The 12,746-nt window shown below is 42.5% G+C and overlaps 1 protein-coding gene across 1 annotated transcript in view; it reads right to left on the reverse strand.

Moving 5' to 3' along the window:
* Nucleotides 1-338: 338 nt before the first annotated feature.
* Nucleotides 339-12,746, reverse strand: part of LOC126252637 (dorsal root ganglia homeobox protein-like) — a 123,882-nt gene continuing 111,474 nt past the window's right edge. Inside the window, exons 3-5 of the mRNA XM_049953540.1 lie at nucleotides 11,925-12,036; nucleotides 542-574; nucleotides 339-505 (exon numbers count right to left, since the gene is read on the reverse strand). Of these exons, the coding sequence (XP_049809497.1) occupies nucleotides 339-505; nucleotides 542-574; nucleotides 11,925-12,036 (312 nt within the window). The remainder of the gene's footprint in view (nucleotides 506-541; nucleotides 575-11,924; nucleotides 12,037-12,746) is intronic.

The raw sequence follows: 12,746 nt of genomic DNA on the forward strand, positions 1-12,746 counted from the left end.
TGGAAACATGCCCCAGGCTGTGGCTAAGCCATGTCTACGCAATATCCTTTCTTTCAGGAGTGCTAGTTCCGCAAGGTTCTCAGGAGAGCTTCTGTAAGTCTGGAAGGTAGGAGACGAGATACTGGTAGAAGTAAACTGTGAGGACGGGGCGTGAGTCGTGTTTGGGTAGCCCAGATGGTAGAGCACTTGCCCGCGAAAGGCATAGGTCCCGAGTTCGAGTCTCGGTCCGGCACACAGTTTTAATCTTCCAGGAAGTTTCATATCTTCTCTATGCCTTGTAGGGTTTGCGCAGTCGCCTTTTGAAACTCTGGAGGTACTTGTGAAGAACCCTGAGCGGCTTATGGTTCTGGGAGCACCACCGAGTTCCCTAGCAGAGTGGCTACTGACCCGTGCACGGCGGTGCGGTAGCCGTCCCGGCAGAGGGCCGCCGCAGCCGCCGCCGCCGCCGCCGCCCCCGCGGAGTCCATCTTGAGGGCGGCGTCCGCCGCCGCCGCCGTCGCCGCCGCTGCAGCCGCCGCAGCGGCTGCCGCCCCCTCCTGGCCCATCTGGCCGCCCCCGGCAGCCGGGTTGCGACCTGTGAACACACAAACACACACATTCGGAACGTCACAAAGTGTACGACGCGTTTCTATGGCGACACATCCGACCACTGCGAGACGGAGAGAAAATGTTGCCAGACAGTTATGTTCCACGAAAGCCCCATCACCAGTCTACATCTACATCTACATGATTACTCTGCAATTCACATTTAAGTGCTTGGCAGAGGGTTCATCGAACCACAATCATACTATCTCTCTACCATTCCACTCCCGAACAGCGCGCGAGAAAAACGAACACCTAAACCTTTCTGTTCGAGCTCTGATTTCTCTTATTTTATTTTGATGATCATTCCTACCTATGTAGGTTGGACGCAACAAAATATTTTCGCATTCGGAAGAGAAAGTTGGTGACTGAAATTTCGTAAATAGATCTCGCCGGGACGAAAAACGACTTTGCTTTAATGACTTCCATCCCAACTCGCGTATCATATCTGCCACACTCTCTCCCCTATTACGTGATAATACAAAACGTATGCCCTTTTTTGCACCCTTTCGATGTCCTCCGTCAATCCCACCTGGTAAGGATCCCACACAGCGCAGCAATATTCTAATAGAGGACGAACGAGTGTAGTGTAAGCTGTCTCTTTAGTGGACTTGTTGCATCTTCTAAGTGTGCTGCCAATGAAACGCAACCTGTGGCTCGCCTTCCCTACAATATTTTCTATGTGGTCTTTCCAACTAAAATTTTAATACCCAGGTACTTAGTTGAATTGACAGCCTTGACAATTGTACTATTTATCGAGTAATCGAATTCCAACGAATTTCTTTTGGAACTCATGTGGATCACCTCACACTTTTCGTTATTTAGCGCCAACTGCCACCTGCAACACCATACAACAATCTTTTCTAAATCGCTTTGCAACTGATACTGGTATTCGGATGACCTTACTATACGGTAAATTACAGCATCATCTGCGAGCAACCTAAGAGAACTGCTCAGATTGTCATTCAGGTCATTTATATAGATCAGGAACAGCAGAGGTCCCATGACGCTTCCCTAGGGAACACCTGTTATCACTTCAGTTTTACTCGATGATTTGCCGTCTAGTACTACGAACTGCGACCTTCCTGACAGGAAATCACGAATCCAGTCGCACAACTGAGACGATACCCCGTAGGCCCGCAGCATGATTAGAAGTCGCTTGTGAGGAACGGTGTCAAAAGCTTTCCGGAAATCTAGAAATACGGAATTAACTTGAGATCCCCTGTCGATAGCGGCCATTACTTCGTGCGAATAAAGAGCTAGCTGCGTTGCACAAGAACGATGTTTTCTGAAACCATGCTGATTACGTATCAATAGATCGTTCCCTTCGAGGTGATTCATAATGTTTGAACACAGTATATGCTCCAAAACCCTACTGCAAACCGACGTCAATGATATAGGTCTGTAGTTCGATGGATTACTCCTACTACCCTTCTTAAATACTGGTGCGACCTGCGCCATTTTCCAATCTGTAGGTACAGATCTATCGGTGAGCGAGCGGTTGTATATGATTGCTAAGTAGGGAGCTATTGTATCAGCGTAATCTAAAAGGAACCTAATCGGTATACAATCTGGACCTACGAAGGTCAGCATTTTCCTGCAACTTGAGTGATATACGCACAAAGGCGATAGTCAAAGAAAGCAAGATAAATACTTGCGATGGGCGTAAGAAGGCTCAAGCGTGGAATGACACTCTGTATCAAGTCCGGGATTCGAACCCGGGTCTCCTGCTCACAAGGCAAATGTGTAACCACTACGTCACCCTGGCACAATGGCTCTAATCATCCACGAACATCCACGAACTACCCTAGCACGCCTCCCTCCTTAGTCCAAAATCCCATTCACGCCTCAACCCACTAGGTTTTTCCCTCAAACTAGAAAATTATTGCAAAGGCTCTCCAGTGTATTGGAATAGCACAGCAGCATCGAACGAAATGGGGATGCTGCCTGAAGCAAGGTCACAGCTGCTTTACTCAAATGAAACTGTATCATCCCAGAGAGCCTTTCAAATCTCGAACATCTGTGACGCATATATGCAGACTGAATCGACGACAAGAAATTGCAACGCTGTTCGAGTTTAGGGGGAATACCTAGGTGTCCTGAGGCGTGTATGGGAATTTGGATTGAAGAGGGAGGCGTGGTAGTGTAATCTCTGCAGTGGTGCAGAGCAACTGTGCCATAATGGTGTAATAGTTAGCACATCTGCCTAGTGAACCGGACACTCGGGTTCGAATCCTGGCCTTGGTACAATTTTCATTCCTCACTTTTTTTTTTTTAAAAAAAAAAGGTGCACATGGCTCTTAGCACTATGGGGCTTAACTTCTGAGGTCATCAGTGATTCGAACCTGCGACTGTAGCGCCTAGAACCGCTCGGCCACTTCGGCCGGCATTTCCTCACTTCAGTCTGCATTTATACATCATACATAGTTGAGAGTTGAAATCTATAGGGAAAGGCGTGTAATATCCAATATTTACAAGAACCATGAAGGAACAATTAGAATGGAAGACCAAGAAGAAAGTGCTCGAATTAAAAAGGGTGCAAGACACGGATGCAGTTTTTTTGCCCCTACTGTTCGGCCTATACATCGAAGAAACTGTGGCAGAAATGAAAGAAAGGTTCAATATTGGGATTAAAATACAGGGAGAGAGGATACCACTAATAAAATTCGCTGATGACATTGCAATCCTCAGTGAAAGTGAAGATGAATTACAGGACCTGTTGGATAGATTGAACAGTCCAATGAGTCCAGAATATGGGTTAAGAGTAAGCCAAAGAAAATTGAAAGTAACGAGAAGTAGCAAAAATTTGATTAGCGATAAGGATAACATCAGAATAGGTGACCGTGAAGTAGACGAAGTTAACAAACTCTCCTACCTTGGAAGCAAAAAACAAATACGATCGAAGCAATGGTGATACGAGAGTTGTACAGAAAGTAAGTTCCGATCGGTCGCGAAGTGGAAACCACAGTGAAAACCAGAAACATTTTGTTTGCAACAGTTCGGTACACCTTCCACTTACTTATCTACATAGTTGCCGCTCCAACTTCGAGTGTTATCGTAGTGTTGTATCAATTTTCCAATATCCTCGTCACAGAAAGCAGCCACCTGTGCTTTCGGCCAGTTATCTGCACTGGTCTGCAGCTCGTTGTCTGCGGAAAAATTTTGTCTTCATAGCCAGCGGTTCTTTTGAGCAGAGATGAGACTCAGGGGAGCCAACTACGGACTGTATTGTGGGTGATCAAACACTTCTCATCGGAAATGCTCCAGGAGCGTCTTCATTGCCCCTGCAGTGTGCGGCGCGGAGAATTGGCATGAAGAAGGAACTGCTAGACAGTTGTGTTATGTGGGCTGCATGACACAGGCGAAATCTGTAACCAGGCCTTCATACTTGGCGGGAGACGCTATTCCCTGCGCTTCTTTACGTGCTCACTGTTCACTCAAAACTGAAAAGAGCGACGCGACATACTAGAGATACTGCCCAACACATATGTGCAAATTTTTACCGGATTTTCCCAATGGTTTCCATTTCGCGACCGATCGGAACTTACTTTCTGGGCAACCCTCGTATAAAAAGCAGATAATGACAAGCAAAGGGCAATTCCTGCAAAAGAAGGCTAATAGTATCAAACGTAATTCTTAATATGAGGAAGAAATTTCTGAGAACGTGCGTTTAGGGCACAGATTTGAATTATGTTGAATAATGGACTGTGGGAAAAAGGAACAGAAGAGAGTCGAATCGTTCGAGATATGGTGTTATGGAAGTTGAATGAGGTGGTCTTATAACATAGCGACTTGAAAGATTCTCCGCAGAGTCGGCGAAGAAAGGAGCTTATGGAATACATTGGCAAGAAAAATGGACTAGATGGCAGGACATTTGTTAAGACATCAAAGAATAACTTCCCCGGTGCGTTCTTCACTTTCTTTTTATTCGCTGATTTATTTACCCTGTAAAGACTGTCGCCACTACGCCATCTTGTCCACAGCATCCAATTTACTATTTAGAAATAGTAGTAAAAGAGACAACAATAATAACTGTAACTCAGATGACTACAGCACACAATTGTTTATTAAGAGAAGAATAATCAATCAAGAATAGAAATACTTAGGTGGAAGTGCATAGGAGAGAGAGAGAGAGAGAGAGAATGAGAAGCGTGGGGAAATGTAAGTGTACAAGTAATGGGCAAGGAGGGCATAAACAAACAGTGATTGAAATTGGAGCGAAAAATAAAAGCACTAGAAGAAGAAATGAGGATTTACTTCACTGTTGGAGAAAGAGAAATGTTAATTTCTGTGAGAGAAGTCGGTGGTATCAAAATCTGAAGTGCTTCGTATTTTTATGAGGTTGGTTTTGAAGAGGTTGTAAAGGTGCTTTTACATCTGATTCTTTTCTCTGAAAATATACGTCGAGTGTCGGACGAAATTGAACTTGGAAATAAGAAATGTTTGTATCTGTTGGTACAGATGTGTCGACAGATATTGCTGATGGAAGAAACGTATATCTCTGACATACATTCTTCGCTGTTTACGTTAGACACGATTTCTGTCTGACATAAATATCATGCAATAACGGTCACATGTAAAGATACCTTAAAGCATGTTGTAGAGGCGTGAATTTTCAACAGAGAAGGAGTTTGTATTTTTTATTTATTTATTTATATTAATCAATGAGCACAGCCACGCTATTAGATGAGACAGACGATGTGTTGCGATTATGACGACATGACAGATAATTGATCTCCCACGTGGGAGTGTGTACAGTGTGGTGCCAGTGACGTATGCATAACGCATCGTGATTACGTAACAGGCCTGGCAGCAACCATCTCAACTGGGCGTCTGAAGCACTGACATAGTCAAATGGGTTATGTTGTCATGTAATGAAGTGAAGAACACAAGTATTTGTGGTTAGTTCCCTCCGTCTGGTGTTATCACTAACCGTGCCTTGCTGAATGACATCCCAGTATTGTAGGTCCAGCTGAACAACTGATTTTTCAAATTTGGGTTTCCTGTAGAAATATATTCCGTAAATGTTGAAGGGCGTAGATGCAACGGAAAATCTTTCTGCACGTTGCGACATAATTTTCTGCCTACCTGATGTTTTCATACAAAGTTACACCTTGACTTTTAGTGTGTAATTGTCGGAGAAATTTTCAAAAATTTCGACTCAGAATGTGAAAAATTTATCCGTGAAATCCTTGTGAACGGGAAAACGAAGTCTGTCTTATACGTTTTACTGCAGTCTACTGATGTCAATACTATGACCTTGCACTCTCTATTTTCGTCACCAATTTTATGCAGAAACTGACAATTATGATCTGAGAGAAAGTACTGTTTTTTTTAGTGACTTCTGACTACTTTTATGCTGCTCTTCTCATTTTCCAATTTCTATACCTCAGAGTAGCAAGACTATCCAAAGCAGTAAAATATTTCCAATACCTGTCTTCCCCATTCTTTTCCACGTATTTCGTTTCGATCCTATTCTCTGCAGAAATTCCTTATTCCTTTTCTTATCAGTCACATTCACTGACAGTTCTTTTTTCTGTAAGGCCACACCACATTTTTGTATTTACTACTTACGTCAGTCAGTTCAAGTATCTCTTCTGTTATCAATAAAGTCTTCCCAGGTCGTTACTTATACATATTTTTATCTACCTAACATATGTGATTACCCTTTACAACATATATATATATATATATATATATATATATATATATATATATATATATATATATATCGACTCAACTGAACTAGTTACTATGGTAATGTTATACTAGTATCTATAGCCTCTATAGCCACGAGGGAATAAGAATGCACATACTATTTCGCAGTGATATGGTATCTCACTTCCTTGCAGGTTGATTATTCCTGACGATTCTATTAAAATTCATCCACCTGTCTCATTATTAAACTATGCTAAGATTCTGTCACTCCTCATGGGTACACCGTACAATGGTGACCTGTCTCTCCATGATGTAATAGTCCTGTGTACGCCTGCCGTTTCCTAGTGTGCCTCAGCTCTTGCCAGTTTTCAGCAGTGTATTTCCTAATTCTGGCTAAGCTTACTACAGTACCCGATTCTCATTCTTGTCTTAATGCTACCGTCGATTACGCATATTTCAATCTCCAGTGAGCGCGCCTGCAAAGTCACGCAACTCGCACAGTGCTGCAGTATTGCGTGTAGTCTGCCAGCTTCGTGCAGGCGACCCGCCAAGGTCGTTTACCGACTAACTCTTCGTAGAGAAATGCCAGAAACTGAAATTAAGTATGCCAACGTTCCTTGAAGCCCTCAGATGGCTTTTGTTCCTCATCGATACAGATGCCGACTCTGTACGAGCAATTACAACGGAGGTGTATGTGTGGACAGGTCACATTAACCCTTGGTTCCTGAAGAGGGGCAGAAGACCTTTCAATAGTTGCAGGGGCAACAGTGTGGTCGATTGACTGATCTGGCGTTGTAATCTTAGCAAACAGGGTCTTGCTATTACTGAAAATGGCGGAAATCAAGGGGATGATGATAATATCCTCTTCGGTAAAATATTTCGGAGATAAAATAGTCCTCAATTTGTATCTATGGGCGGAAAATATTCAGGAGGATGTTGTCTTGAGAAAATAACATATATGGCGTACAATGGGTCGGTTCGTGGAATATTATATCCAAAAATTGTGTAGATAGCTTACAGAACTTCGAACAGAATTGAGTAAGTTGAAATTAGGTACAATGGGAATTAGTGAAGTGTAATGGCTAGAAGAAGAGGATTTCTGTTCAGATGAGCACAGGTTTACCAACACGACATTAAGTAGGAGAAATGTAGGTGAATGTCTAATAACGGACAAGAAAATAGGAATGCGGATAAGTTACTGTAGTTCATAGTGAATGGAACCACAAGAGTCCGAACTAAAGTCACAGAAGTGTTTATACCTACTAGCTCCACAGATGACGAAAAACATCGAAAAAAATGTGTGATGTGATAAAAGAAATTATTAATCGCGTTAAAAATTATGGAAATTTAATTGGGAAACATCCACTTGATATCAAGAAAAGGAGTAGGTAAAATAGTAGGCAATTGGTTTAAAAACCGTGGAAGAAGGTTGTACATTGGATAGGCACCTGGAGACACTGGAAGGTTTCAGATACATTATACAAGGTGTTTGAAAAAGGACTCCCTAGTTTTAGGTATAAGTATAATGGCGAAATTAATGAAAAATTATATCAATGAGTACATATCATGAAAGGGAATTCCTTCAAGTTTTGTTTAAAGTTAGTAGACATCAACGTGGGATCCATTTGTTGCCCTGCACACGGCGAGAAGATATTCCACTTCTCTCAACGTATTCACCAATATTTCAGGTGTAATTGTCCCAACCGCCGCGACGATTCTTTCCCGTAAATGATTAATGTCTCTGATCTTTTCACTGTACACAACATTTTTTATGTGGCCCAAAAGAAAAAGTCCAGTGGCGTTAAGTCTGGCCATCGTGGTGGGCAAGGTATAGGGCCAGCTCTGCCTATCCACCTTCCTGGAAAGCGAGTGTCAGGAATCGCACGCACACGGTTACTGCAATGAGGTGGGGCGCCATCTTGTTGGAAAAACACAAGCCCCTTTTCCGCCTCAATATCGTCCATTTGGAAAAAGACGTACACTGTCAATATGTCGCTATAAACGTCCCCGTTTATTGTTTCTTCTACAAAAATGAAAGGACCAATCACACGATCTTCTATCAAACCACACCATATATTAACTTTCGGAGAGTCACGTTGATGCTGAATAACTTCATGTGGATGCTCTGTCCCCCAAATATGACGATTAATTGTTCCACTGATATGAAATGTTGCTGAGGTGCTCTACACTGCACTACACGCAAGCCTGGACTGAACTGAGGGAAGAGAGGAGAAAACAGCACTGGTGCCGTCTCAGAGTTGAGCAGACCTGCCAACTTCAGGGGGTGCCAAACTTGGAGAGTTGATGAATCAAACATCACAAACTAGAATAGTGTATGTCACTTTGTACAGATTCTAGGACACATTAAAACTAGGGAGTTCTTTTTCAAACACTAAACTGCAAAATGTTTCCACCAGCAGATGTGGCTCCAATAACAATTTCTTACTCATGAATGAAAATTAAAGCTGAAGAAATTGCCAGAGAATAGGATATTAAGATGACCTGGAAAAGTTGAAATAAACACACTTCGTTAGAAGAGAACACTGCGAACGGCTAGGCATTACAAGAGAAGGAATGTAACAGAAGATGAATGGATAGATTTTGGAGATGGTATAGTGAAGACTATATGCGAACAACTAGGCAAATATAAAGTCACACCTGAAATCCGCAGATAACATGCAAAATGCTGGATTTAATTGATGAAAGGAAAAAATATAAGAATGAAGAAAATGAAGTAAAGACTACAAATGCATCTACAAGTGTGAATGCCAGAGTCGGCTATGCCTGGCACGATAGCATCGACAAATTGAAGGACTGGTAGATTTTAACTATCCACGAACTTTCTGTAGTCGAGAGCATTTACGCGTCGTAGTTTAGGAGGTGAAAATTGGCTTAGAACTGGTAGTCACTGCGTAGGAGTTGATCTGACAACATCACCAATCATGCTCATTACGGTATTTACTTGGGCGTCTGTTATTTTACATATGGACTGTTTGTTCACACTGGGGCACAATATGCAGCGGTTGAGAAGACAAGACCCATGGCAGAAGAACACAAAGTGGATGCCGATCCTCCTCTAGACTCAGTCAGGAAATTTATTTCATTCATTGATATTTTTCAGATTTTGAGAATGATTTTGACAGTGTTGACTGGAATGCCCTCTTTGATATTCATAATAGAGATAAAATACAGGGACCGAAACCAGACGACAGTTATGAGAGTCGAATACATGAACGGAAGCAGTGGTTGAGAATGGAGTGAGACAGGGCTGTAGCCGATCCCCGGTGTTATTCAGTATGTACATTGAGCTAGCAGTAAGAGAAACCAAGGAGAAGTTTGTAGAAGGAATAGGAATTCGTGGAGAAGAAATAAAAAGTTCTGTGTTTGACGATGACATTGTAATTCTTTCAGATGTGTCAAATGTCTTGGAAGAGCGTTTAATTGGCATGAACAGTGTTTTCAGAAGATTTTATAAAATTAACATCAACAGAAGTAATACAAGAGTAAGGTAATCCAATTAAATATGATGATTGTGCGGAAATTAGACTCATAAATGAAACAGAAAAACCAGATTAGTTTTCGCATTTGGGATGTAAAATAACTGATGATGGCAGAAGTACAGAGGATTCAAAATGCAGACTGGCAACAGTGAAAAAAGAATTTATGAAAAAGAGAAATATGTTAACATCGAATATAAATTAAAATGTTAGAAAGTCTTTTCTGAAAGTATTTCTCAGGAGTGTTCCGTATATAGAGGTGAAACATGGATGATAAATGAGACATACAAAAGATAACAGAAGATTTTAAAACGTGAGGCTGTAGAAGAATGTTGAAACTTAAGCATGCAGATTGGGTAACCACTGAAGAGGTACTGAATCTAATCAAGGAGGACCGAGTTTTATGCGACAACTTGACTAAAAGAGGGGTATGTTGATTGGACACATCATGAGGGGTCAAGGAATGGTCAGTTTGGTAATGGAGGGGAAATATGGAAGGGGGTGAGCGGTAAAAATTATAGAGATACAGTATGCAGGCTGAAGTGGATGCAGGTTACAGAGATGAACGGGATATTCGGCGTGGAGGCGTGCATTAAAGCGGTCTTCGGCCAGGAGACCACAAAAACACAACAACCATGTCGAACAGGATTTCGTCCGTCCCTTACATTGGACTTATCCTTCCTTATTGTCGTCGTAATATCGATTAAATTAATTAGAGGGTTCCTGAGAAGTGGTAGGGTTTATTTCCTTTTCGAAAATGAATAACAAGGAGAGATTTTGGTATACTATATCTCTGTAGTCTGTCGCGAAGCTGGCATTGTTAACATTCCATTCTATCTGTTCGTGTTAAGTAGGAGAAAGGAACATTCATATCAGTCTGACTGAAGCATATAACGCTAATTACTTTCGTAACAGTCATTAAATTATTGTTTTGTTCAACACTGGTGTAGTACGTCACCAACAGTTTTCATTTCTGTTGCGGTTGCTAAATAGTACGAAACGTTATTGACAGATACAAAGCTACACTTCACGTTCCCCACAGATGGCAGGAAATAGCGTGTCTCTCTTCAGGGAAGTTAAACGCTATTTTATTTCAGCGATATCAGAAGTTCAGGAACCGACAGCCACAAAACCTGTGGACCTTTAGAATACTAACGACAGAATTCTACAAATTTGGCTCTTTGTGTTTGTGAGTGCATTTGGAAACTACAGTAATTAAATGAAGAAGGAATGGAAGTTCATAGACACGGTTGGCAAGAATGTGTGTATAGTGTAGCATATAGTGACAGTACAGAGCCACAGATGTAAAATAACGTGGCAAGTTCTGGACACCATATACTGCACACATCCTGTAACAACTGCAGCTAATGTAGTAAACGAGCTAGTGTAGAATACCAGATAGCGTAATGTAGCAGTTAGTATAGTGTAGCAGAAGGTGCACTTTAGCAACTGTTGTGTTGCGACACTAGTGGACATTTAGAGCATTGTGGCAGCTAGTGTAATGTAGTGTAGTGTAGGATCTAGTGTAGTGTAGTGTAACATAGTGTAGCAGCTACTGTTGTCTACAATAGTGTAGAGTAACTGGTTTAATGTAGTGTAGTGATTAGTGCAGTGCATTGTAGTGTAACATAGTGCTATGTAGTGTAGTTTAACAGCTACTGTAGTGTAGTTTAGCAGCTGCTGTAGTGTAGTGTAGTGTAGTGTAGTGTAGTGTAGTGTAGTGTAGTGTAGTGTAGTGTAGTAGCTACTGTGGCATAGTGCAGTGTAGTGTAGTGTAATGTGGTGTAGTGTAGCGCTGTGTAATGTGGTGTAGTGTAGTGTAGTGCTGTGTAGTGTAATGCAGTGTAGTGTAGTGCTGTGTAGTGTAATGCAGTGTAGTGTAGTGCTGTGTAGTGTAATGTCGTGTAGTGTAGTGCTGTGTAGTGCAGTGTCATGTAGTGTAATGTGGTGTAGTGTAGTGCTGTGCAGCGCAGTGTCGTGTAGCAGCTACTGTGGTATAGTGTAGTTTAGTATAATGTAGCAGGTAATGTAGTGTAGTGTAGTGTGGTATAGCAGCTAGTGTTGCATGGGCGTTACTTTACTGTGTCCGGTTGTTTAGTATCGCAGCCAGTTTAGCACACTTACCGTGCAGCAAAGCGAGCACAGTGAGCTGCCGCTAGCGGGTAGCCCAGTGTGAAGTGTACTCACCGAGCAGGAGCGGCGGCGCGGCGAGCCCCAGACAGCGCATGCGCCACGCGTCCTGCAGCAGCTGCAGTCGCGCCTGCTTCCTCCACTTGGCGCGCCTGTTCTGGAACCACACCTGCGGACAGTTCAGCCGACACGGTCACTCGGTTGCGGAGAAAACACACTGCACCTACAGTACGTGTAGGCGTTAGCCTGTTCATAGCGCCTTAGCGAATGGAGTAGTCGTTTCTACCAGCAAACTGCTGTGTTATCGGACATTTATTTCACTTTTTTTTTTTTTTTTGTCAATCCCCGTGGACCCATGGAGGTACTCGGAACATGATTCGCAGAACGATGGTAGAACTATAAAAGAAAGAAACTAAAAAATATGCGAAAGTATGGCAGGAAGATTGAGGCTTAACGTGTTCTCGATGACCTGGTCATTAGAGACAGTACAAGCCATAAGCGACTTAGAGGAATCATGAGGAACATAAATCCGCATTGCCTAACGGGGATTTGAACCCCTGTTCTCGCGAATGCCAGTCCAGAGTCTTACCATCGCGCCATATCGCTGCGGACAGTCTTTGCGATGGTATTGGCAAGTAACCAACACGTTACGCTGTAAAGTACTGCAACATACTCCCCTAAGAGGTAAACCGAGCACTCTGCAATCACATGGTACACTCCAACCGGAAATATATTGGAAGTGGAACCTGCAAAGACAGGCTTGAACAGCGGTCTGCTCGAACTACGCATACCGATTCAGCAGATCCCTCTATGTTCTGCGTGAACTTCAGGTACATCGGAAAATACGACACCTTGGGAGACACTGCAGCGAGATTAAAA

The sequence above is a fragment of the Schistocerca nitens genome, chromosome 4 (genome assembly GCF_023898315.1).
Source record: "Schistocerca nitens isolate TAMUIC-IGC-003100 chromosome 4, iqSchNite1.1, whole genome shotgun sequence".
Classification (NCBI taxonomy): Eukaryota; Metazoa; Arthropoda; class Insecta; order Orthoptera; family Acrididae; genus Schistocerca; species Schistocerca nitens.